The sequence below is a fragment of the Epinephelus lanceolatus genome, chromosome 21 (assembly GCF_041903045.1).
Source record: "Epinephelus lanceolatus isolate andai-2023 chromosome 21, ASM4190304v1, whole genome shotgun sequence".
Classification (NCBI taxonomy): Eukaryota; Metazoa; Chordata; class Actinopteri; order Perciformes; family Serranidae; genus Epinephelus; species Epinephelus lanceolatus.
The window spans coordinates 39,696,014-39,719,262 of NC_135754.1; the positions used below are offsets into that span (position 1 = coordinate 39,696,014).

The following is a 23,249-nucleotide window of genomic DNA, read 5'->3' on the forward strand; positions in this document are numbered from 1 at the left end:
TTCAGGGTTTGTTCAGCTTGATTCTGGGATTTAGTTTTAGGGTTTAACACTTGTTGAAGTACGCCTCTAAAAGGATTAAGTGGTAATTGTAGGATAAAGTACTTTTTGTAACATTCAGCACTACTTGAAGTAAAACATTTTGTGGGGTTTAGAACTTACTTGTAAGATTGTAGTACTTGTTTTAGAGATGTACTAGCATGATAGCAGGATTTAGTAGTCCCTGAAGTACCACTGTTTTATGACGTAGTACTAGTTGGATGGTTGTTGTTTTATACAAGTAAAAGTACAAGTATCAGTACTCACTGTAGGTCTTATAACTGATAGTTGAGTTGTAGGGTTCAGCACTAGTTGAAGTACCATGACTGCAGGATTTAGTACTGTAAGTGTTTTCATAGTATTCAGTAGGAGCTGTACAAGTGGAAGCATTGTGGTGATTACTACTCGCAGCGGGTGGTTGTAGGGTGGAGCAGTAGTTATTGTAGCATTACTGTTTTAGGGTGTAGGACTGGTTGGTTTGGCTGTTTCTATTTAAAGTGACAAAAACTCAAAGTGACAGTTTTAAGATAAAGAGGTGATGTTGGATCGTCCACCAGGCGGCGCCACAATCCTCTGAGCAGAGCGACGAGGGATGTGGTCGTCAATCTGACTTCCTGGATAGGAGAAGAAGAAGAAGAAGAAGGAGGAGATAATGATCTGAATTAGTGCTGACATCTCATCTGCAGTCCTCTTTGTGTGTGTGTGTGTGTGTGTGTGTGTGTGTGTGTGTGTGAACACTACCTGCCAGGGTGAATCCTGATTGATGGAGGTTTCGGAGGCTGGTCTGAGTTTTGGGACAGGGTGGCCCCCTGGTGGTTGGAGTGGGCGGGACCGATTTAGTCATGCTTATGACATCATGGACCGGACCATCGTAGTTTCCACGGGGGACACCGCGAGCCTCAGCCATCTGAGATGAGGAGAGAAAATCTGACTCCTGACAAACTATCAATCAATAAACTGATCAATAATCAGTTAATAATAATAAACAATCAGCCACACAGAGGCTGAACCAATCAGCACCAATGACCTCCACCTGTAAACAGCCTGTCAGTTAACTTCCTTGTTACCACGCTGTCAGCTGGTTATCTGCTTAAACACTCAGTCAAGAGGTCGACCGGTTGGTTGGTTGGTGACTTTGCTGTGAACTCTGACTGGTTGACCTGTTTGTCAGGTGTTTAACTAGTTGGTCAGATGGTTAACTTTGTTATTGTGCTATGAGCACAGATCGTCTCGGACAGCCAGCTGCTTTCCTGGTACACCAGGTGGTCAGTTAACCAGTTGGTTGTGTGTTTACCTTGGTGTGGACTTGGATCATCTTCTTAACTAGGTTAACCAGCTGATCAGGTGTTTAATTAGTTGACTGGTTAATCAGTGGGTCATATCCCTGCAGGCTCTGATCCTCTGTCAGAGTTTAAGATGGGTAACTGGTTAACCAGTCAATTAACTGATTAGTAGTAGTTTGGTCACCTTGCTGCGGGCTCTGATAGATTCAGTTAGTTAACTGGTCAACCAGCAGGTCAGGTGGTTAACTAGTTAACCCGTCGATCACCTTGCTGCGGGCTCTGATCCTCTTGTAGACGGCGTCGGGAAAAGCCTTCCTAGGGATGAAGCGTCCTGAACCTTCTGTCACGTCCAGTTTTCCATCCTCTAGAACAATTCGTCCGCCGCTGATCACAACCGACGCCACGCCTCGAAACTCCAACCCCTCCAGGATGTTGACCTCCACCGTCTACACACAGACAGGCAGCAAGTTGAGGATGATGATGATGGTCAGTTTATGATGATGATGGATGATGAAGATCGATGTTTTGTTACCAGGTTGTGAGTCTTTGCAGAAACAGTTCGCGTCTCTTTTGGATTCCAGACGACGATATCAGCATCCGACCCCACAGCAATCCTCCCTGCACACAGGACAGTGATGTCATCAGACGTCATCACACATCATTAGATGTCTGAGCATCCTTGACAGAACATTCTATCATCTGAACACACACATCACAAACAAACATCACTGCCGCCGGCTTGATGCATGGATACAACAGAACGTCCTGAGGTGGACAGGTACAGGATGGTGCAGTTGAGGTACCACCTCAGACATGTTCTCTACTCATGTCCCAACATGCTGTCCACGCAGTGTCTTTGCCTTTTACCTTTCCGAGGGTAGATGTTGAAGAGTTTGGCAGCGTTGGTGCTCGTTACTGCAACAAACTCGTTCTCGTCCATCTTCCCCGTCGACTGCAGATAGACACCAGAGGAGAGATCGGAGTCAGCAGAAAGAAGCTGCTCTGTGATGTTCAGTCTGGTCATCACTGATGGAAACGTTCTGCTGATACAGTGACCTCATACACAGATCTGTGTTTTATTCATTTCAGATCTTTGATCCTCACAGAAGGATCTCACTGTAACAGGTCTGTACATCAGCTAACATGAGGTCACTGATGGTCCTGATTCAGCAGGCTTAGCTAGTGTTAGCGAGGAGGCTAGCTGATAGGTTTGGGCAGCATCACAGTCTTATGGTATATCAGGATATTCAGAATCTCGACAGTAATTTTAAAATAACAGACGCCCATTTTTCTCAGTGTGTGTAGCTCACATCAAGCACCAGCAGAGGTCAGTCTCAGGTCTGACTCTGAGTGTTGGGGGGTGGGGATAACATTACAGGACTGTAAACAGCTGGCTGGCAGCAGCAGAGACAGATTTATTTTAACCAGCTGGAGACTGTTGGAACACTGGAACAAATAACCAAATTACTAAATAACTGAAGGACTAACAAGTCTATCAAGAACAGTTTAATGCAGTTGTTCACATGAAAAATACGACGACAGATCTCACCACAGCTCTGTCCCACACCACAGACATCCTCTCCTCAATCCCGTTGGTTCCCTCTGGGATCAGAGTGAAGTCGTCTTTACCAACGGCCTTCTGAGCCGTGGAGAAACTGGCCTGAGCACTGGATGTCACCTGGAGGTCTCCACTGGTGAAGAAACACACAGTAAGTACCTGCTACCATGCTAACAGGGAGGTAGAGTCATACTGACCATGCTAACAGGGAGGTAGAGTCAAACTGACCATGCTAACAGGGAGGTAGTGTCATACTGACCATGCTAACAGGGGTTAGAGTCATACTGACCATGCTAACAGGGAGGTAGAGTCATACTGACCATGCTAACAGGGAGGTAGAGTCATACTGACCATGCTAACAGGGGTTAGAGTCATACTGACCATGCTAACAGGGAGGTAGAGTCATACTGACCATACTAACAGGGAGGTAGTGTCATACTGACCATGCTAACAGGGGTTAGAGTCATACTGACCATGCTAACAGGGGTTAGAGTCATACTGACCATGCTAACAGGGAGGTAGAGTCATACTGACCATACTAACAGGGAGGTAGAGTCATACTGACCATGCTAACAGGGGTTAGAGTCATACTGACCATACTAACAGGGAGGTAGTGTCATACTGACCATGCTAACAGGGGTTAGAGTCATACTGACCATACTAACAGGGAGGTAGTGTCATACTGACCATGCTAACAGGGAGGTAGAGTCATACTGACCATACTAACAGGGAGGTAGAGTCATACTGACCATGCTAACAGGGAGGTAGAGTCATACTGACCATACTAACAGGGAGGTAGAGTCATACTGACCATTCTAACAGGGAGGTAGTGTCATACTGACCATGCTAACAGGGAGGTAGAGTCATACTGACCATTCTAAGAGGGAGGTAGAGTCATACTGACCATGCTAACAGGGAGGTAGTGTCATACTGACCATGCTAACAGGGAGGTAGAGTCATACTGACCATTCTAACAGGGAGGTAGTGTCATACTGACCATGCTAACAGGGGTTAGAGTCATACTGACCATACTAACAGGGAGGTAGTGTCATACTGACCATGCTAACAGGGGTTAGAGTCATACTGACCATGCTAACAGGGGTTAGAGTCATACTGACCATACTAACAGGGAGGTAGTGTCATACTGACCATACTAACAGGGAGGTAGAGTCATACTGACCATGCTAACAGGGAGGTAGAGTCATACTGACCATGCTAACAGGGGTTAGAGTCATACTGACCATACTAACAGGGAGGTAGTGTCATACTGACCATGCTAACAGGGAGGTAGAGTCATACTGACCATTCTAACAGGGAGGTAGTGTCATACTGACCATTCTAACAGGGAGGTAGTGTCATACTGACCATGCTAACAGGGAGGTAGAGTCATACTGACCATGCTAACAGGGAGGTAGAGTCATACTGACCATACTAACAGGGAGGTAGTGTCATACTGACCATGCTAACAGGGGTTAGAGTCATACTGACCATACTAACAGGGAGGTAGTGTCATACTGACCATGCTAACAGGGAGGTAGAGTCATACTGACCATTCTAACAGGGAGGTAGTGTCATACTGACCATTCTAACAGGGAGGTAGTGTCATACTGACCATACTAACAGGGAGGTAGTGTCATACTGACCATGCTAACAGGGAGGTAGAGTCATACTGACCATGCTAACAGGGGTTAGAGTCATACTGACCATGCTAACAGGGAGGTAGTGTCATACTGACCATGCTAACAGGGAGGTAGAGTCATACTGACCATGCTAACAGGGGTTAGAGTCATACTGACCATGCTAACAGGGAGGTAGAGTCATACTGATCATGCTAACAGGGAGATAGAGTCATACTGACCATGCTAACAGGGAGGTCAGGTACTGTGGAGTTGAAGGATCAGGGTTGAGAGGCGGGCTCATGACAAAGGCAGCAGCTGTAGCCCAGTCTTTGGACCAATAGTGAGAGCCGTCTGTGGCCAGACTGGCTGTGATTGGCTCCCCGTACACCACCATACCTGAGGACAGAAACAGGTAGATGTTGGTGAAGGACACTGTGCCACCCCGTGGTAGCTGAAGAAGACACACTGAGGAACTCTTCCTCCCTCAGATTCACCCTGATAAACTCTGGACATGCTGGTTGAGTCTTTAGAGTCTCATGGGACAATCCCTGTGGACAGGAGGTGGTGGTGGTGGTGGGGGTGGGGGGGGGGTCACTGGGTGCCACGTTTAGTAAAGAGGTGAAAAGTAAAAAATTGGAAGATGATGTCACCTTTCTTCCTGGCTTTGGCGATGACATCAGCAGCAGATTTGCTCATCACCTTGGTAACATACAGTGGACAGTTGGCCTGTTTGGCGATGGTGATGGCCCGATACACTGCCTCTGTCTCCACCTGGAATACAAGGTGTAATGACAGGTGTGTCACAGGTTTAATTACAGGTGTGTCACAGGTATGGTACAGGTGTGGTACAGGTTTAATTACAGGTCTGTTACAGGTGTGTCACCGGTGTGGTACAGGTGTGTTACAGGTTTAATTACAGGTCTGTTACAGGTGTGTCACCGGTGTGGTACAGGTGTAATTACAGGTCTGTTACAGGTGTGTCACAGGTGTGGTACAGGTGTGTTACAGGTTTAATTACAGGTCTGTTACAGGTGTGTCACAGGTGTGTTACAGGTGTGTTACAGGTTTAATTACAGGTCTGTTACAGGTGTGTCACCGGTGTGGTACAGGTGTGTTACAGGTTTAATTACAGGTCTATTACAGGTGTGTCACCGGTGTGGTACAGGTGTAATTACAGGTCTGTTACAGGTGTGTCACAGGTGTGGTACAGGTGTGTTACAGGTTTAATTACAGGTCTGTTACAGGTGTGTCACAGGTGTGGTACAGGTGTGTTACAGGTTTAATTACAGGTCTGTTACAGGTGTGTCACCGGTGTGGTACAGGTGTAATTACAGGTGTGTCACAGGTGTAATTACAGGTGTGTCATAGGAGTGTTACAGGTGTAATTACAGGTCTGTTACAGGTGTGATAGAGGTGTAATTACAGGTCTGTTACAGGTGTGTCATAGGTGTGTTACAGGTTTAATTACAGGTCTGTTACAGGTGTGTCACTGGTGTGTCACCGGTGTGGTACAGGTGTAATTACAGGTGTGTTACAAGTGTGTCACAGGTGTAATTACAGCTGTATCACAGGTGTGGTACAAGTGTGTTACAGGTGTAATTACAGGTGTGTTACAGGTGTAATTACAGGTCTGTTACAGGTGTGTCACAGGTGTGGTACAGGTGTGTTACAGGTTTAAGTACAGGTCTGTTACAGGTGTGTCACCAGTGTGGTACAGGTGTAATTACAGGTCTGTTACAGGTGTGTCACTGGTGTGGTACAGGTGTAATTACAGGTGTGTTACAAGTGTGTCACAGGTGTAATTACAGGTGTGTTACATGTGTGTCACAGGTGTAATTACAGGTCTGTTACAAGTGTGTCACAGGTGTAATTACAGCTGTGTTACATGCGTGTCACAGGTGTGTTACAGATGTAATTACAGGTGTATCACAGGTGTTGTACAAGTGTGTTACAGGTGTAATTACAGGTGTGTTACAGGTGTAATTACAGGTCTGTTACAGGTGTGTCACTGGTGTGGTACAGGTGTAATTACAGGTCTGTTACAGGTGTGTCACCAGTGTGGTACAGGTGTAATTACATGTCTGTTACAGGTGTGTCACTGGTGTGGTACAGGTGTAATTACAGGTCTGTTACAGGTGTGTCACTGGTGTGGTACAGGTGTAATTACAGGTCTGTTACAGGTGTGTCACCAGTGTGGTACAGGTGTAATTACATGTCTGTTACAGGTGTGTCACTGGTGTGGTACAGGTGTAATTACAGGTCTGTTACAGGTGTGTCACCAGTGTGGTACAGGTGTAATTACAGGTGTGGTACAGGTGTAATTACAGGTGTGTTACAAGTGTGTCACAGGTGTAATTACAGGTGTGTTACATGTGTGTCACAGGTGTAATTACAGGTCTGTTACAAGTGTGTCACATGTGTAATTACAGCTGTGTTACATGTGTGTCACAGGTGTGTTACAGATGTAATTACAGGTGTATCACAGGTGTGGTACAAGTGTGTTACAGGTGTAATTACAGGTGTGTTACAGGTGTGTCACAGGTGTGGTACAAGTGTGTTACAGGTGCAATTACAGGTGTATCACAGGTGTGGTACAAGTGTGTTACATGTGTGTTACAGGTGTAATTACAGGTGTATCACAGGTGTGGTACAAGTGTGTTACAGGTGTAATTACAGGTGTGTTACAGGTGCAATTACAGGTGTGCGTACCTCCTCTGGGTGAGATAAAACGTGTCCTTCAGGTCCAGTGATGCCGACAGAAAGAAGCTTCTTCTGCTCCTGAAACAAAAAAACACTTTAACTTTAAAACATGAACAGCTGATGGTTTGTGGCCATCATGTCACCGTACTGTTACTGTAACTGTAATCTATTACTATACTCTGTTACTATTACTGTACTCAGTTACTGTACTCTGTTACTTTTACTGTACTCTGTTTCTTTTACTTTACTCTGTTACTGTACTCTGTAGCTGTTACTGTACTCTGTAACTATTACTGTACTGTGTTACTATACTCTGTAACTGTTACTGTACTCTGTTACTGTTACTGTACTCTGTAGCTGTTACTGTACTCTGTTACTATACTCTGTAACTGTTACTGTACTCAGTTACTGTACTCTGTTTCTGTTATTTTACTCTGTTACTGTACTCTGTAACTGTTACTGTACTCTGTTACTATACTCTGAAACTGTTGCTGTACTCTGTTACTATTACTGTGCTCTGTTACTGTACTGTTAGCGTCACTGTACTCTGTTAATGTTACTGTACTTTGTTTCTGTTACTTTACTCTGTTACTGTACTCTGTAGCTGTTACTGTACTCTGTTACTATACTCTGTAACTGTTACTGTACTCTGTAGCTGTTACTTTACTCTGTTACTGTTATTGTACTCTGTTTCTGTTACTTTACTCTGTTACTGTACTCTGTTACTGTACTGTTAGCGTTACTGTATTCTTTTACTGTTATTGTACTCTGTTTCTGTTACTGTACTGTTACTATACTCTGTAACTGTTACTGTACTCTGTTACTGTTAGCGTTACTGTACTCTGTTACTGTTATTGTACTCTGTTTCTGTTACTGTACTCTGTTACTATACTCTGTAACTGTTACTGTACTCTGTTAGCGTTACTGTACTCTGTTACTGTACTGTTAGCATTACTGTACTCTGTTACTGTTACTGTATTCTGTTTCTGTTGCTTTACTCTGTTACTATACTCTGTAACTGTTACTGTACTCTGTTAGCGTCACTGTACTCTGTTACTGTTACTGTACTTTGTTTCTGTTACTTTACTCTGTTACTGTACTCTGTAGCTGTTACTGTACTCTGTTACTATACTCTGTAACTGTTACTGTACTCTGTAGCTGTTACTGTACTCTGTTACTGTTATTGTACTCTGTTTCTGTTACTTTACTCTGTTACTATACTCTGTTACTGTACTGTTAGCGTTACTGTATTCTGTTACTGTTATTGTACTCTGTTTCTGTTACTGTACTGTTACTATACTCTGTAACTGTTACTGTACTCTGTTACTGTTAGCGTTACTGTACTCTGTTACTGTTATTGTACTCTGTTTCTGTTACTGTACTCTGTTACTATACTCTGTAACTGTTACTGTACTCTGTTAGCGTTACTGTACTCTGTTACTGTTACTGTATTCTGTTTCTGTTGCTTTACTCTGTTACTATACTCTGTAACTGTTACTGTACTCTGTTAGCGTTACTGTACTCTGTTACTGTACTGTTAGCGTTACTGTACTCTGTTACTGTTACTGTATTGTTTCTGTTGCTTTACTGTTACTATACTCTGTAACTGTTACTGAGTCAGGGCGTGTTACCTCATCGATGATGTCACCATTCTCAGCGTGGACCTGTGCGATGGCTCCGAGATCCCGAAGGACCCCGAACGCCTCGTAGAGCTGAAACCACAAAAACAGGAAGCAGATGAAATTTAATGACGAGGAAACACTGACACAAACTAACTCTGACTGATCTCAGTAAAACAAACAAACACACAAACAAACAAACATACACTGATGATGTCACTGCAGCTCACCTGAGAGTCTGAGCTCTGGTATTTGTCTTTGTAGGTCATGAAGAACAGGAAGGAGTTCACACCTGAGACACAACCAGGACAGGTGAGGAGCTACAGAGACACACAACACCTCCATCCCTCCACCTCTCCACACCTCCACCTCTCCACACCTCCACCTCTGACCACCTCCACCCCTCCACCTCTCCAAATCTCCACCCCTCCACCTCTCCAAATCTCCACACCTCCACCTCTCCAAATCTCCACCCCTCTACACCTCCACCCCTCCACACCTCTGCCTCTCACTACCTCCACACCTCCACCTCTCACCACCTCCACCCCTCCACCTCTCACCACCTCCACCTCTCCACACCTCTGTCTCTCACTACCTCCACACCTGCATCTCTCCACCCCTCCACACCTCTGCATCTCACTACCTCCACACCTCCAACTCTCACCACCTCCACCTCTTCACCCCTCCACCTCTCACCACCTCCACCACTCCACCCCACCACACCTCCACCCCTCCACCTCTCCACACCTCCACCCCTCCACACCCCTGCCCCTCACTAACTCCACACCTCCACCTCTCACCGCCTCCACCCCTCCACCCCACCACACCTCCACCCCTCCACCTCTCCACACCTCCACCCCTCCACACCCCTGCCCCTCACTAACTCCACACCTCCACCTCTCACCGCCTCCACCCCTCCACCTCTCACGCCTCCACCTCTCCACACCTCCACTCCTCCACCTCTCATCACCTCCACCCCTCCACACCTCCACCTCTCCACACCTCCACCTCTCCAACCCTGCACACCTCCACCACCTCCACATCTCCAACTCTCCACACCTCCACACCTCCGCCTCTCACTACCTCCACCTCTCCACACCTCCACCTCTCCACACCTCCACACCTCTGCCTCTCCACACCTCTGCCTCTCACTACCTCCACACCTCCACCTCTCCACACCTCTGCCTCTCACTACCTCCACACCTCCACCTCTCACCGCCTCCACCTCTCCACACTTCCACCTCTCCACCCCTCCAGCTTTCACCACCTCCACATCTCCACCTCTCCACCACCTCCATCCCTCCACCTCTCCAACCCTCCACACTTCCACCTCTCCACCACCTCCACACCTCCAACTCTCCACCACCTCCATCTCTCCACACCTCCACCTTTCACCACTTCCACACTTCCACCTCTCCACACCTCCACCTTTCACCACCTCCACTCCTCCACCTCTCCACACCTCCACCTCTCCACCCCTCACCACCTCCACACCTCCACCTCTCCACACTTTCACCTCTCCACACCTCCACCTTTCACCACCTCCACCTCTCCACACTTCCACCTCTCACCACCTTCACTCCATCACCTCTCCACACCTCCACCTTTCACCACCTCCACCCCTCCATATGTCCACCTCCACTCCTCCACCCCTCCACCTCTCCACACCTCCAACTCTCCACACCTCCACCTTTCACCACCTCCACCTCTCCACACTTCCACCTCTCACCACCTTCACTCCTCCACCTCTCCACACTTCCACCCCTCCACCTCTCCACACCTCCAACTCTCCACACCTCCACCTTTCACCACCTCCACCTCTCCACACTTCCACCTCTCACCACCTTCACTCCACCACCTCTCCACACCTCCACCTTTCACCATCTCCACCCCTCCATATGTCCACCTCTCACCACCTCCACTCCTCCACTCCTCCACCTCTCCACACCTCCACACTTCCACCTCTCACCACCTCCACCCCTCCACACCTCCACCCCTCCACCTCTCCACACCTCCACCTCTCACTACCTCCACCTCTCCACCACCTCCACCCCTCACCACCTCCACCACCTCCACCTCTCCACACTTCCACCTCTCCACCCCTCCACCTCTCCACACCTCCACCTTTCACCACCTCCACCCCTCACCACCTCCACTCCTCCACACCTCCACCTCTCCACCCCTCCACCTTTCACCACCTCCACACCTCCACCTCTCCACACCTCCACCCCTCCACCTTTCACCACCTCCACACCTCCACCTCTCCACACCTCCACACCTCCACCTTTCACCACCTCCACACCTCCACCCCTCACCACCTCCACTCCTCCACACTTCCACCTCTCACCACCTCCATCTCTCCACACCTCCACCTTTCACCACTTCCACACTTCCACCTCTCCACACCTCCACCTTTCACCACCTCCACTCCTCCACCCCTCCACCTCTCCACACCTCCACCTCTCCACCCCTCACCACCTCCACACCTCCACCTCTCCACACCTCACCACCTCCACCCCTCCACCTCTCCACACCTCCACCTTTCACCACCACCACCTCCACACCTCCACCTCTCCACCTCTCCACACCTCCACCTTTCACCACCTCCACCTCTCCACACTTTCACCTCTCCACACCTCCACCTTTCACCCCTCCACACCTCCACCTTTCACCACCTCCACCCCTCCATATGTCCACCTCTCACCACCTCCACTCCTCCACCCCTCCACCTCTCCACACCTCCAACTCTCCACACCTCCACCTTTCACCACCTCCACCTCTCCACACTTCCACCTCTCACCACCTTCACTCCTCCACCTCTCCACACTTCCACCCCTCCACCTCTCCACACCTCCAACTCTCCACACCTCCACCTTTCACCACCTCCACCTCTCCACACTTCCACCTCTCACCACCTTCACTCCACCACCTCTCCACACCTTCACCTTTCACCACCTCCACCCCTCCATATGTCCACCTCTCACCACCTCCACTCCTCCACCCCTCCACCTCTCCACACCTCCACACTTCCACCTCTCACCACCTCCACACCTCCACCCCTCCACCTCTCCACACCTTCACCTCTCACTACCTCCACCTCTCCACCACCTCCACCCATCACCACCTCCACCTCTCCACACTTCCACCTCTCCACCTCTCCACACCTCCACCTTTCACCACCTCCACTCCTCCACACCTCCACCTCTCCATCCCTCCACCCCTCACCACCTCCACTCCTCCACACTTCCACCTCTCACCACCTCCACCTCTCCACCTCTCCAACCCTCCACACCTCCACCTCTTCACACTTCCACCCTCCATGGATGTAGTTTCACCCTTCCCCTGACCTTGATCTTTGACGAGCGTCTCCAGCTCTTCGTACAGCCCTTCGTGCCAGCGTGTGACGTCCAGGTGAAGCGAGTAGTCGCAGCACGCCCTCTGCTCTGCCGTCTCCTTCCACTGATAGAACGCCGTCAGTAAACTCATCCCCGGCTCCACCAGCACGTGGTCCACTGTGAAGACAAGTGTCAGTGTTAGGACTGCTCTGCCGTGACTCAGCCTGACTGATCAGTATTGATTACTGGGTATCTGACTGATGGTGGTTGTTCCTCCGGACACAGCGGCACGGGTTCCGTGGTAGAAGTCGTCAGCCGGGTTCAGGCCTTTCTGCGGAGCGAGCAGGTTGGTGTTGGCGTCAACTCCTCCGGGGATCACCAGCTGACCGTATGCGTCCACCGTCTTCACGCCAGACGGGACGATCAGATTCTCACCAATCTGTCTGATCAGGAAACAAAACAGGAAGTCTGATGGTGTCACAGACAGTGGGTGGGGTCTACAGCCTGAATAAAGCTGCTTCACACAATCATAAATCATCGTCAATATCATGATCGTATTTACTTGATGGTTCCATCCTCCACGTAGACATCAGCATAGAATGACTGGTCGTCATTAACGATCTTTCCTCCTTTGATGATCAGACGGTTGCCCTGGAAACAGACACAAAGGATGCTGGGTTGTTTGAACATTTCAGAAACAGGAAGTCAAAGACGAAGTCGTCGTGGTTACAGCCTGACTGGATCTTTCATTTTGAAAGAACCTGATTGACGTGATTTTTAGAAGTCGACTGTGTTTCTGAAATGCTGCCATCTTCGTCATAAGGCAACATTCAGTGTAAATAAAAACAAACACTGACTGACACGTTTCACGGCTCCAAACCTTCATTTACAGATTATTGATTATTATTTATCTAATGAAACATCATTTATAATTTATATTTCACTGATACAGGGTGATGATGTCACACAGGTGAGTGATGATTGACAGGTGGTGTTGTGGAGAGATTTTAAATATTATTATTATTTCCATGAAGTCAAATGACAAAACAAGACAAAGCTGAAATGTTCTAGTCTTCCTGAACGAAAATCACATTTTCACTGGTTCAACCAATTTTTTGATTTTTCTGATCACTAATTAATAGATGTAAAACCGAACCGGGCCGAGCGGAGCGGCTCTGCAGCAGCTGCAGGCTGACTGAACCGGGCCGAGCCGGACTGGGCCCAGCCCGGTGTGGTTGTATCGGCGGTAACTGGCAGGCAGAGCTGCAGCATCCCGCCTCACCGGACCGCCGCTGCCGCTGCTCGCCCCTGTCTCCCGGTCTGGCCTGGTCCGGCCCGGCTCGGGTTGGACCTACCGCGGTTCTCGCGCTGTTCTTCTTGGTCTGGAACGACATCCTGATCGATCTGTGATCGGCTGATTGATCCGTTCACACACGCACACACACATACAGCCTGCTATTGTTACCCCTGTCGGCTCTGACGTCACGCTGCCGACAATACACACACACACACACACACACACACACACACACACACACACACACACACACACATCCGGCTTCCGGTGTGGAATTTCAAAGTAAAGTCCTGAGCGCCGGTTCACTGTTTTAACATCAGATTTCTTGTTTGTGTTTTGTTTTGTTTTGTTTTGTTTTGTTTTGTTTTTTCATGCCAGAAATGTTCGTCTCACGTGATGTGTCTGTCAGAAATGTTTCTACAGCTTCTGTCTCATGGTGTTATTTTGGTGATTTGTTTCCATGTTTCATTTAAAAATCTGCACTAAAATGAAAAGAAATGAAAACCGCTTCCATCTGTAATGAACAGTCCCTTAAATAAATGTTTGTCTGTGTGTTGAAAGCAATCTCTCATAGAGATTTAAAAAAAAAAACCAAAACGTTTGTAATTCGAAGTAAAAGGCTGCTGATACCACAGGTGAAATATTTGATTACTCGTACACCTGCAGGTCCTGACAGAGATGTAAAAACACGTAGCCTACCCAGATAGCACACATACATCTGGCCGACGTCGGCCTGAGGACGACACATTGGCCCTGAATTTATAACGTCTGACAAGCGTCGGCCGCATGGGCGGATATCTTTAAATTTACTCTTTTGTCCCAGCTCAACAAACGTCTCTGTTATGTCGGCTTTGGGTCGGCCCAGTGCCGTAGAATGTCTGCCCACATATGGAAGTCGCCACAGAGGCGGGATTTCATCTCCGCGATGTTTGTTCGGAAATGAGCTCGCAGCACACAGCATCTCATCGCAGTTGGTTTCAGGTAAGCTAACTGGAATAAACTGGCAGAAAATAGCTTTGTTGTTTCTTCTGTGACCGTTAAAAGAGGTTCCTGGTGAGTGGCGAGGCACGACTGGGTGTATATAGCTTAGCACATGTCCCCACCAACTAACGTTATCTTTCGTTAGCTGTTAGCGAGTTTAGCGGTTTAGCTCATGTTATGCTAACAGACTACAACTGTGGTGTTTTCATTTTATTTTCCCTAGTTGACGTTATCTGCTCATCTGATTATCATGAGCACTCGTTTTGGGTTAAAGTGGAAGTGCCCGGAGCTGCCACCCGTGGTCCCGGGGCCCCCCGGCCTGACCTCCGGGGCCCTGGACGTGCGCTCAAGTGTCTGGGAGAGGAGCGGAGAGGAGCACGGAGGTCAGGCGGGGCGGGCCAACACTGTGTATCCCAGAACAGGTGCTGAAGTGTCGGTGAGACCAGCAGAGAGGAGCGCGGAGGTGAAATAGTGAAGTTTAAGGATGCCTTCAGTATGTTGTTAATGTGATTTTATGGGCATTTTATCAGTCGAGGTCTCCTCCTCTGCAAAGCAAACTGACCCGGTGGCTACAGGTAATAGAGCATTTTTGAAACCACAGTTTTTCCGAGATGAAGGACTGATTGTTGAGCTGCTGTTAACAGTTAACGGAGTTAACGGATCCCGTTATTTAACCATTTCAACACTAAATTAAGCAGAGTGACGGACCCAAAGCCTTCAATCTGGCTAAAATACAGCTGAAATGCTAAAAAAAAATACAGTGGTGAAGTTGGGATTTGTTTCTTGAAGTTATGTGCTCATCGTCTTTTCTGTGTCTTGCAGGCTGCCAGGAGAAGCGGACTGGACTGGACAGTCAGCTATTTTTGAATGTTAGCACTGATTTCTCACATTGGATGGTGAAATATTTGTAGTTTGAAAGGTCCGACCTAAATGAATAAAGGTCGTAGTTAACGAAGCATATGAATATTAATGAAGGAACCCCTACTAAGCGCAGCTTATTTTATTGATCGTTTGAACGTCACGTGGTGGTCATTTTCGATTAAAGGCCAACGTCTCAGCGACGTCTTGGCAATGAGAAAACGCTCTCCCTGCTACGTCTTAACGATCTAAACTTGATACATCGGGCCGACGTTGGCCAGATGTATGTGTGCTATCTGGGTAGTGATTAAAGTTCAGACAGTCCAGTCAGACGTTACATATTTTACCATCATAAAGAACTGATCTGAAATTTAAAACATTCAGTCTCAACATGATGATGTTTCTCTGTTCTGTAGCTAGAGGTGTAACCTGCACAGGCTTTTGTTTTGTCATCCCAGAACTAGCCTACTTAATTTGCCAGCTGCTTATTGGCTGTCAGAGGGCAGTGATCTGACCGGTCTGTCTCTGATGTCCTCACTTTATGTCTAAAAAGAACTGAAACAACTAAAAAAAACTTTTAACACTTTCATCAGTGGGTTCTGACCGATGATGTCATCCTGCAGATCAATATCTACTGATGATGTCATCCTGCTGATCAATATCTACTGATGATGTCATCCTGCAGATCAATAACTGCTGATGATGTCATCCTGCTGATCAATAACTGCTGATGATGTCATCCTGCAGATCAATATCTACTGATGATGTCATCCTGCTGATCAATACCTGCTGATGATGTCATCCTGCAGATCAATATCTACTGATGATGTCTTCCTGCTGATCAATACCTGCTGATGATGTCATCCTGCAGATCAATATCTACTGATGATATTCATCCTGTTGATCAATAACTGCTGATGATGTCATCCTGTTGATCAATAACTACTGATGTCATCCTGCAGATCAATAACTGCTGATGATGTCATCCTGCAGATCAATATCTACTGATGATATTCATCCTGTTGATCAATAACTGCTGATGATGTCATCCTGCAGATCAGTATCTACTGATGATATTCATCCTGTTGATCAATAACTGCTGATGATGTCATCCTGCAGATCAATAACTGCTGATGATGTCATCCTGCTGATCAATATCTACTGATGATATTCATCCTGTTGATCAATAACTGCTGATGATGTCATCCTGTTGATCAATAACTACTGATGTCATCCTGCAGATCAATAACTGCTGATGATGTCATCCTGCAGATCAGTATCTACTGATGATATTCATCCTGTTGATCAATAACTGCTGATGATGTCATCCTGCAGATCAGTATCTACTGATGATGTCATCCTGCTGATCAATATCTACTGATGGTGTCATCCTGCTGATCAATAACTGCTGATGATGTCATCCTGCAGATCAATATCTACTGATGATGTCATCCTGCTGATCAATAACTGCTGCTGATTGTGATGGAGTGGCTGAAGACGATGTTGCGGAAGTTTGTGGATGACACGGGCAAGGACTGGGATCGATGGCTGCCATTTCTGCTCTTCGCTTACCGAGAGGTTCCCCAGGCCTCAACCGGTTTCTCCCCGTTTGAACTGCTCAATGGTTGGGATGTACAGGGGCCTTTGGACCTGCTCCGAAAGAGCTAGGAGGCGCCTGCTACTGCTCCAAGTGACAGAGGGGTGGTACAGTTTGTGCTGGAGATGAGGGACCAGCTGGCCAGGTACCAGGAGGAGGCAGCTGTTAACACTGCGAGAAGCCCAGAAAAGCCAGAAGGCCTGGTATGACCAACAGGCCCGGCACCGTGAGTTTCAGCCTGGCCAAAAGGTTCTGTTGCTTCTCCCTTCCTCCAACAGCAAGCTCTTGGCGAAATGGCAGGGGCCATACAGCATCACCCGGAAGATGGGCCCAGTTACCTATGAGGTCCATCATCCGGACAAGAAGAAAGCCAAACAGACCTACCATGTGAACCTTCTGAAAGAATGGAAGGAGCGTCCTCTCCAGGCTCCAGGAAGCACTTTGCTGGTGAGGGAGGTGGATATGGAGGATGAAGTGGAGACTGGACCCGAAGCTCTACCGATGGCTGGCACCCCTGCTCCTCCTTTGCTGACCCACCTTTCCCCAGGGCAGGCTGCACAGCTCCTCCAGGTCTTCAAGGAGGCCCCTTCCCTCTTTGCTGCTAGCCCAGGGAGAACCACTCTTGTTGAGCATGTCGTTCGCCTGAAGGATGGACGGCCCATCCGCCAACGGCCCTACCGTGTACCCCAACAGCTTGTGGAGAAGCTGCGGCAGGAAATGGAGGAGATGTTGAAGCTTGGAGTGATCGAGCCTTCCAACGCAGAGTGGTGCAGTCTGGTGGTCATCGTCTTCAAGAAAGATGGGTCCCTCTGGATATGCATAGACTTCAGGAAGCTCAACTCCATCTCTGAGTTTGAGGCCTACTCCATGCCAAGAATCGATGACTTGCTGGAGAGGATTGGAACCGCCAAGTACATCAACACCCTTGACCTGTGCAAGAGATACTGGCAGGTGCCTCTGGAGGAGTCGAGCCAACCATACACCACCTTCCAGACACCAGCAGGGCTGTTCCAGTTTACGGTGATGCCATTCGGTCTGCATGGGGCACCAGCCACCTTTCAGCGACTGATGGACAAAGTTCTCCAGGGTTGTGACCACTGCAGTGCCGCTTACCTTGATGACGTAGTGATCTTGAGCAACACCTGGGAGGAGCATGTCCGACATCTGTCACTGGTGCGGGGGAAGGTCCAAAAGGCGGGGCTGACCCTCAACCCTGCCAAGTGTGAGTAGGCACGGCAGGAGACACGGTACCTTGGCTATCAACTAGGGCGAGGGGAGGTGCGACCGCAGGTGGATAAGTTGGAAGCTATCCAAAACTGCCCTCGACCCCGCACCAAGAAGGAGGTACGGTCCTTCTTGGGTTTGGCAGGCTGGTATCGCCGGTTTGTGCCCCAGTTTGCAACCATTGCAGCTCCTCTCACAACACTGACCAGCAAGGACCAGAGGAACCTGGTGACCTGGTCAGATGACTGTGAAATAGCCTTCAACACATTGAAAGCCCACCTGTGTTCTTCCCCTGTCCTCAAAAGCCCAGACTTCAAACAAAGGTTCCTGGTACAGGTGGATGCATCCGCAGTTGGCCTTGGAGCAGTCCTGGCCCAAGGAGACCCTGGGCAGGAACGTCCAATCCTGTACCTGAGCCGCAAGCTGCAGCCACGTGAGACCAGGTATTCCACTGTGGAAAAAGAAGGTCTGGCCATTAAGTGGGCGCTGGAGAGTCTGCGGTACTATCTGCTTGGATGGGAGTTTGATCTGGAAACTGACCACTGGGCTCTCACCTGGATCAACTCCGTGAAGGATCACAACAGCCGCCTTACCCGGTGGTATCTCTCCCTCCAGCCTTTCAGGTTTGCCATCCATCACCGATCAGGCAAGGCCAATGTGGTGGCAGATTACCTTTCCAGGTTGCCGCACAGCGCCAACCTCCCGGAGGAGGGGGATGATGTGATGGCGCGGCCCCATCACTGACTACGGGCAGCACACACACGCACCTACACACGCACACACACACACACACACACACAATACCCACTCCCCCTCCGCTATCTTTCTGTCTCATGAAATGACTCATGCATCTCTCCATTTTCCCTCTTTCCCTGCTGTTTAGTAGCGCAACCAAGGGTGCACACTTGGGTACACTACGTTCCTCTTTCATGCATACATTTCTCAGTTTATGGACACTGACTTACCGGGTGACGGTGTGATGAGTGTTCGCCTCGTGTCTCCTGTTTAGTCTGTCAAACCGGGGCACACTGCTCTTCCGGTATAAATGTGTGAAGCGTCGCGCGTCTCCATGGTCACATGACCTGTCACGTGATTGACGTGACGGTAATTTTGCTAATTTATTAATTTTCTGCATATACATTGGTTTTTGGTGTTTAAAGGGACTATGTCTAAATATGTATATAATTTCTGTTTATGACGTTTGGGTATCCAGAATGAGTAACCCCTCATTTGAAGAAGGGTTGAATTTATTGGATTTTTTCCCATGTATTATTATGCCTGATGGGTGTGGCTTCAGGTTTAAAGGGAGCAGTTCAGCTCAGGTAAGGGGAGTCCTTGATCTGGTTGCAGAGAAGGCAACATCACTTGGATTTATTTGTGTATTGGACTATGAGGTTTTTCCCCTTTGCTGAGTTTTCCTGACTATTGAGGTTTGTTGAAGAACAGTTGTTTTTTTGTGTATTCAAACTTTTTTTTTGCATTTTTTTCCTGGTTGTTTTTTGTAAATAATTCACAATTTGCACCTTGGGAGGCCGGCAAAATAAAAAGCCAAAAACTTGATTTTTTCGACTCTGCCTGTATTTTTGGACTTTTTGAAAGTTGCCAATAGAACCCCACTACACTGATGTCATCCTGCTGATCAGTAACTACTGATGGTGTCATCCTGCTGATCAATAACTACTGATGATGTCATCCTGCTGATCAATATCTACTGATGATGTCATCCTGCTGATCAATAACTACTGATGATGTCATCCTGCTGATCAATATCTACTGGTGTCATCCTGCTGATCAATAACTGCTGATGATGTCATCCTGCAGATCAATAACAACTGATGTCATCCTGCTGATCAGTAACTACTGATCAATAACTACTGATGATGTCATCCTGCAGATCAATAACTGCTGATGATGTCATCCTGTTGATCAATAACAACTGATGTCATCCTGCAGATCAATAACTACTGATGATGTCATCCTGCTGATCAATATCTACTGATCAATAACTACTGATGATGTCATCCTGCTGATCAATAACTACCGATGATGTCATCGTGCTGATCAATATCTACTGATCAATAACTACTGATGATGTCATCCTGCTGATCAGTAACTGCTGATGATGTCATCCTGTTGATCAATAACAACTGATGTCATCCTGCAGATCAATAACAACTGATGATGTCATTCTGCAGATCAGTAACTACTGATGATGTATATTGTACATGTATATATTTAAGTAGCCTATATATTCCTGTATAGACTAGACTAGACTAGACTTACTTTGTACGGAAGTATATAGTATCTGTCTATATTTAAGTATATATTTCTGTCTATATTTAAGTATATATTTCTGTCTATATTTAAGTATATAGTATCTGTATATACTTAAGTATATAGTATCTGTATATACTTAAGTTTAGTATCTGTCTATATTTAAGTATATATTTCTGTCTATATTTAAGTATATATTTCTGTCTATACTTAAGTATATAGTATCTGTCTATATTTAAGTATATAGTATCTGTATATATTTAAGTATATATTTCTGTATATATTTAAGCATATAGTATCTGTCTATATTTAAGTATATTTTTATGTATATATTGAAGTATATAGTATCTGTCTATATTTAAGTATATACAGTCAGGTCCATAAATATTTGGACATTGACACAATTTTCAGCATTCCAGCTCTGTACAACACCACAATGGATTTGAAATGAAACAATCAAGATGTGCTTTAAGTGCAGACTCTGAGCTTTGAGGGTATTTACATCCAAATCAGGTGAATGGTGTAGGAATTACAACACATTTTATATGTGCCTTCTACCTTTTTAAGGGACCAAAAGAAATTGGACAATTGGCTACTCAGCTGTTCCATGGCCAGGTGTGTGTTATTCCCTCGTTATTTCACTTACAAGGAGCAGATAAAAGGCCTAGAGTTCATTTCAAGTGTGGTATATTCATTTGGAATCTGGTGAGGTCATCTCTCAATATGAAGTCCAAAGAGCTGTCACTATCAGTGAAGCAAGCCATCATTAGGCTGAAAAATCAAAACAAACCCATCAGAGAGATAGCAAAAACATTAGGTGTGGCCAAATCAACTGTTTGGTACATTCTTAAAAAGAGAGAACGCACTGGTGAGCTCAGCAACACCAAAAGACCTGGAAGACCACAGAAAACAAGTGTGGTGGATGACAGACGAATCCTTTCCCTCGTCAAGAAAAACCCCTTCACGACAGTTGGCCAGATCAAGAAAACTCTCCAGGAGGTGGGTGTATCTGTGTCCAAGTCAACAATTAAGAGACGACTTCACCAAAGGAAATACAGAGGTTTCACCACAAGGTGTAAACCATTGGTGAGCCTCAAAAACAGGAAGGCCAGATTAGAGTTTGCCAAGAAACATCTAAAAGAGCCTGTACAGTTCTGGAACAACATCTTATGGACAGATGAGACAAAGATCAACTTGTACCAGAATGATGGAAAGAGAAAAGTATGGAGAAGGGAAGGAACTGCTCAAGATCCAAAGCATACCACCTCATCAGTGAAGCATGGTGGTGGTAGTGTAATGGCGTGGGCATGTATGGCTGCCAGTGGAACTGGATCTCTTATATTTATTGATGATGTGACTGCTGACAAAAGCAGCAGAATGAATTCTTAAGTGTTTCGGGCAATATTATCTGCTCATATTCAGCCAAATGTTTCAAAACTCATTGGACAGCGCTTCACAATGCAGATGGACAATGACCCGAAGCATACTGCAAAAGAGTTTGTTTTAGTGCGAAGAGTTTTTAAAGGCAAAGAAGTGGAATGTTCTGCAATGGCCAAGTCAATCACCTGACCTGAATCCGATTGAACATGCATTTCACTTGCTGAAGACAAAACTGAAAGGAAAATGCCAAAAGAACAAGCAGGAACTGAAGACAGCTGCAGCAGAGGCCTGGCAGAGCATCACCAGAGATGAAACCCAGCGTCTGGTGATGTCCATGGGTTTGAGACTTCAGGCTGTCATTGACTGCAAAGGATTTGCAACAAAGTATTAAAAAGTGACAATTTGATTTATGATTATGTTAGTTTGTCCAATTTCTTTTGGTCCCTTAAAAAGGTGGAAGGCACATATAAAATGTGTTGTAATTCCTACACCGTTCACCTGATTTGGATGTAAATACCCTCAAATTAAAGCTCAGAGTCTGCACTTAAAGCACATCTTGATTGTTTCATTTCAAATCCATTGTAGTGTTGTACAGAGCTGGAATGCTGAAAATTGTGTCAATGTCCAAATATTTATGGACCTGACTGTATTTCTGTCTATATTTAAGTATATAGTATCTGTATATACTTAAGTATATATTTCTGTCTATATTTAAGTATATAGTATCTGTATATACTTAAGTATATATTTAAGTATATAGTATCTGTCTATATTTAAGTATATATGTAAGTATTTAGTATCTGTTTATATTTAAGTATATATTTCTGTATATATTTTTGTATATATGTAAGTATTTAGTATCTGTATATATTTAAGTATATATTTCTGTATATATTATAGTATATAGTATCTGTATATATTTTTGTATATATGTAAGTATTTAGTATCTGTATATATTTAAGTATATATTTCTGTATGTATGTAAGTATTTAGTATCTGTATATATTTAAGTATATAGTATCGGTATATATTTTTGTATATATGTAAGTATTTAGTATCTGTTTATATTTAAGTATATATTTCTGTATATATGTAAGTATATAGTATCTGTATATATTTTTGTATATATGTAAGTATTTAGTATCTGTATATATTTAAGTATAAAGTATCTGTATATATTTAAGTATATATTTCTGTATGTATGTAAGTATTTAATATCTGTATATATTTAAGTATATATGTAAGTATTTAGTATCTGTATATATTTAAGTATATATGTAACTATTTAGTATCTGTATGTATTTAAGTATATATGTAAGTATTTAGTATCTGTTTATATTAAAGTATATATTTAAGTATTTAGTATCTGTATATATTTAAGTATATATTCTTATTGACTGACTTGAGAACTGGGCTGGCCTCTCTGGGTGTGTTTTAAATTGGTTCCGCTCATATTTAACGGGAAGAAAGTTTTTTGTTACTATGGGA

At 45.9% G+C, this 23,249-nt stretch overlaps 1 protein-coding gene across 1 annotated transcript; it reads right to left on the reverse strand.

Annotated features, from left to right (window-relative positions):
- Nucleotides 1–14: 14 nt before the first annotated feature.
- dpysl4 (dihydropyrimidinase like 4) lies at nucleotides 15–13,648 on the reverse strand. Its single transcript, XM_078163505.1, has 15 exons — nucleotides 13,506–13,648; nucleotides 12,713–12,801; nucleotides 12,409–12,593; nucleotides 12,163–12,327; nucleotides 9,046–9,107; nucleotides 8,828–8,908; nucleotides 7,206–7,274; nucleotides 5,147–5,267; nucleotides 4,736–4,892; nucleotides 2,869–3,010; nucleotides 2,187–2,271; nucleotides 1,852–1,937; nucleotides 1,586–1,765; nucleotides 778–943; nucleotides 15–650 (listed from the first exon to the last, which is right to left on the reverse strand). The coding sequence occupies exons 1-15, from the start codon at nucleotides 13,542–13,544 to the stop codon at nucleotides 559–561; spliced, it is 1,719 nt and encodes a 572-aa protein (XP_078019631.1). The 5' UTR covers nucleotides 13,545–13,648; the 3' UTR covers nucleotides 15–558.
- Nucleotides 13,649–23,249: the final 9,601 nt, after the last annotated feature.

Excerpts from the sequence above, each read along its gene's own strand:
- dpysl4 (XM_078163505.1), bottom strand. The coding sequence starts at position 13,544 with ATGTCGTTCCAGACCAAGAAGAACAGCGCGAGAACCGCG. Across the intron at positions 12,328-12,408 it reads CGGAGGAACAACCACCATCA|TGGACCACGTGCTGGTGGAG; the intron begins GTCAGATACCCA and ends TTGTCTTCACAG. Across the intron at positions 8,909-9,045 it reads ACCAGAGCTCAGACTCTCAG|CTCTACGAGGCGTTCGGGGT; the intron begins GTGAGCTGCAGT and ends TTGTGGTTTCAG.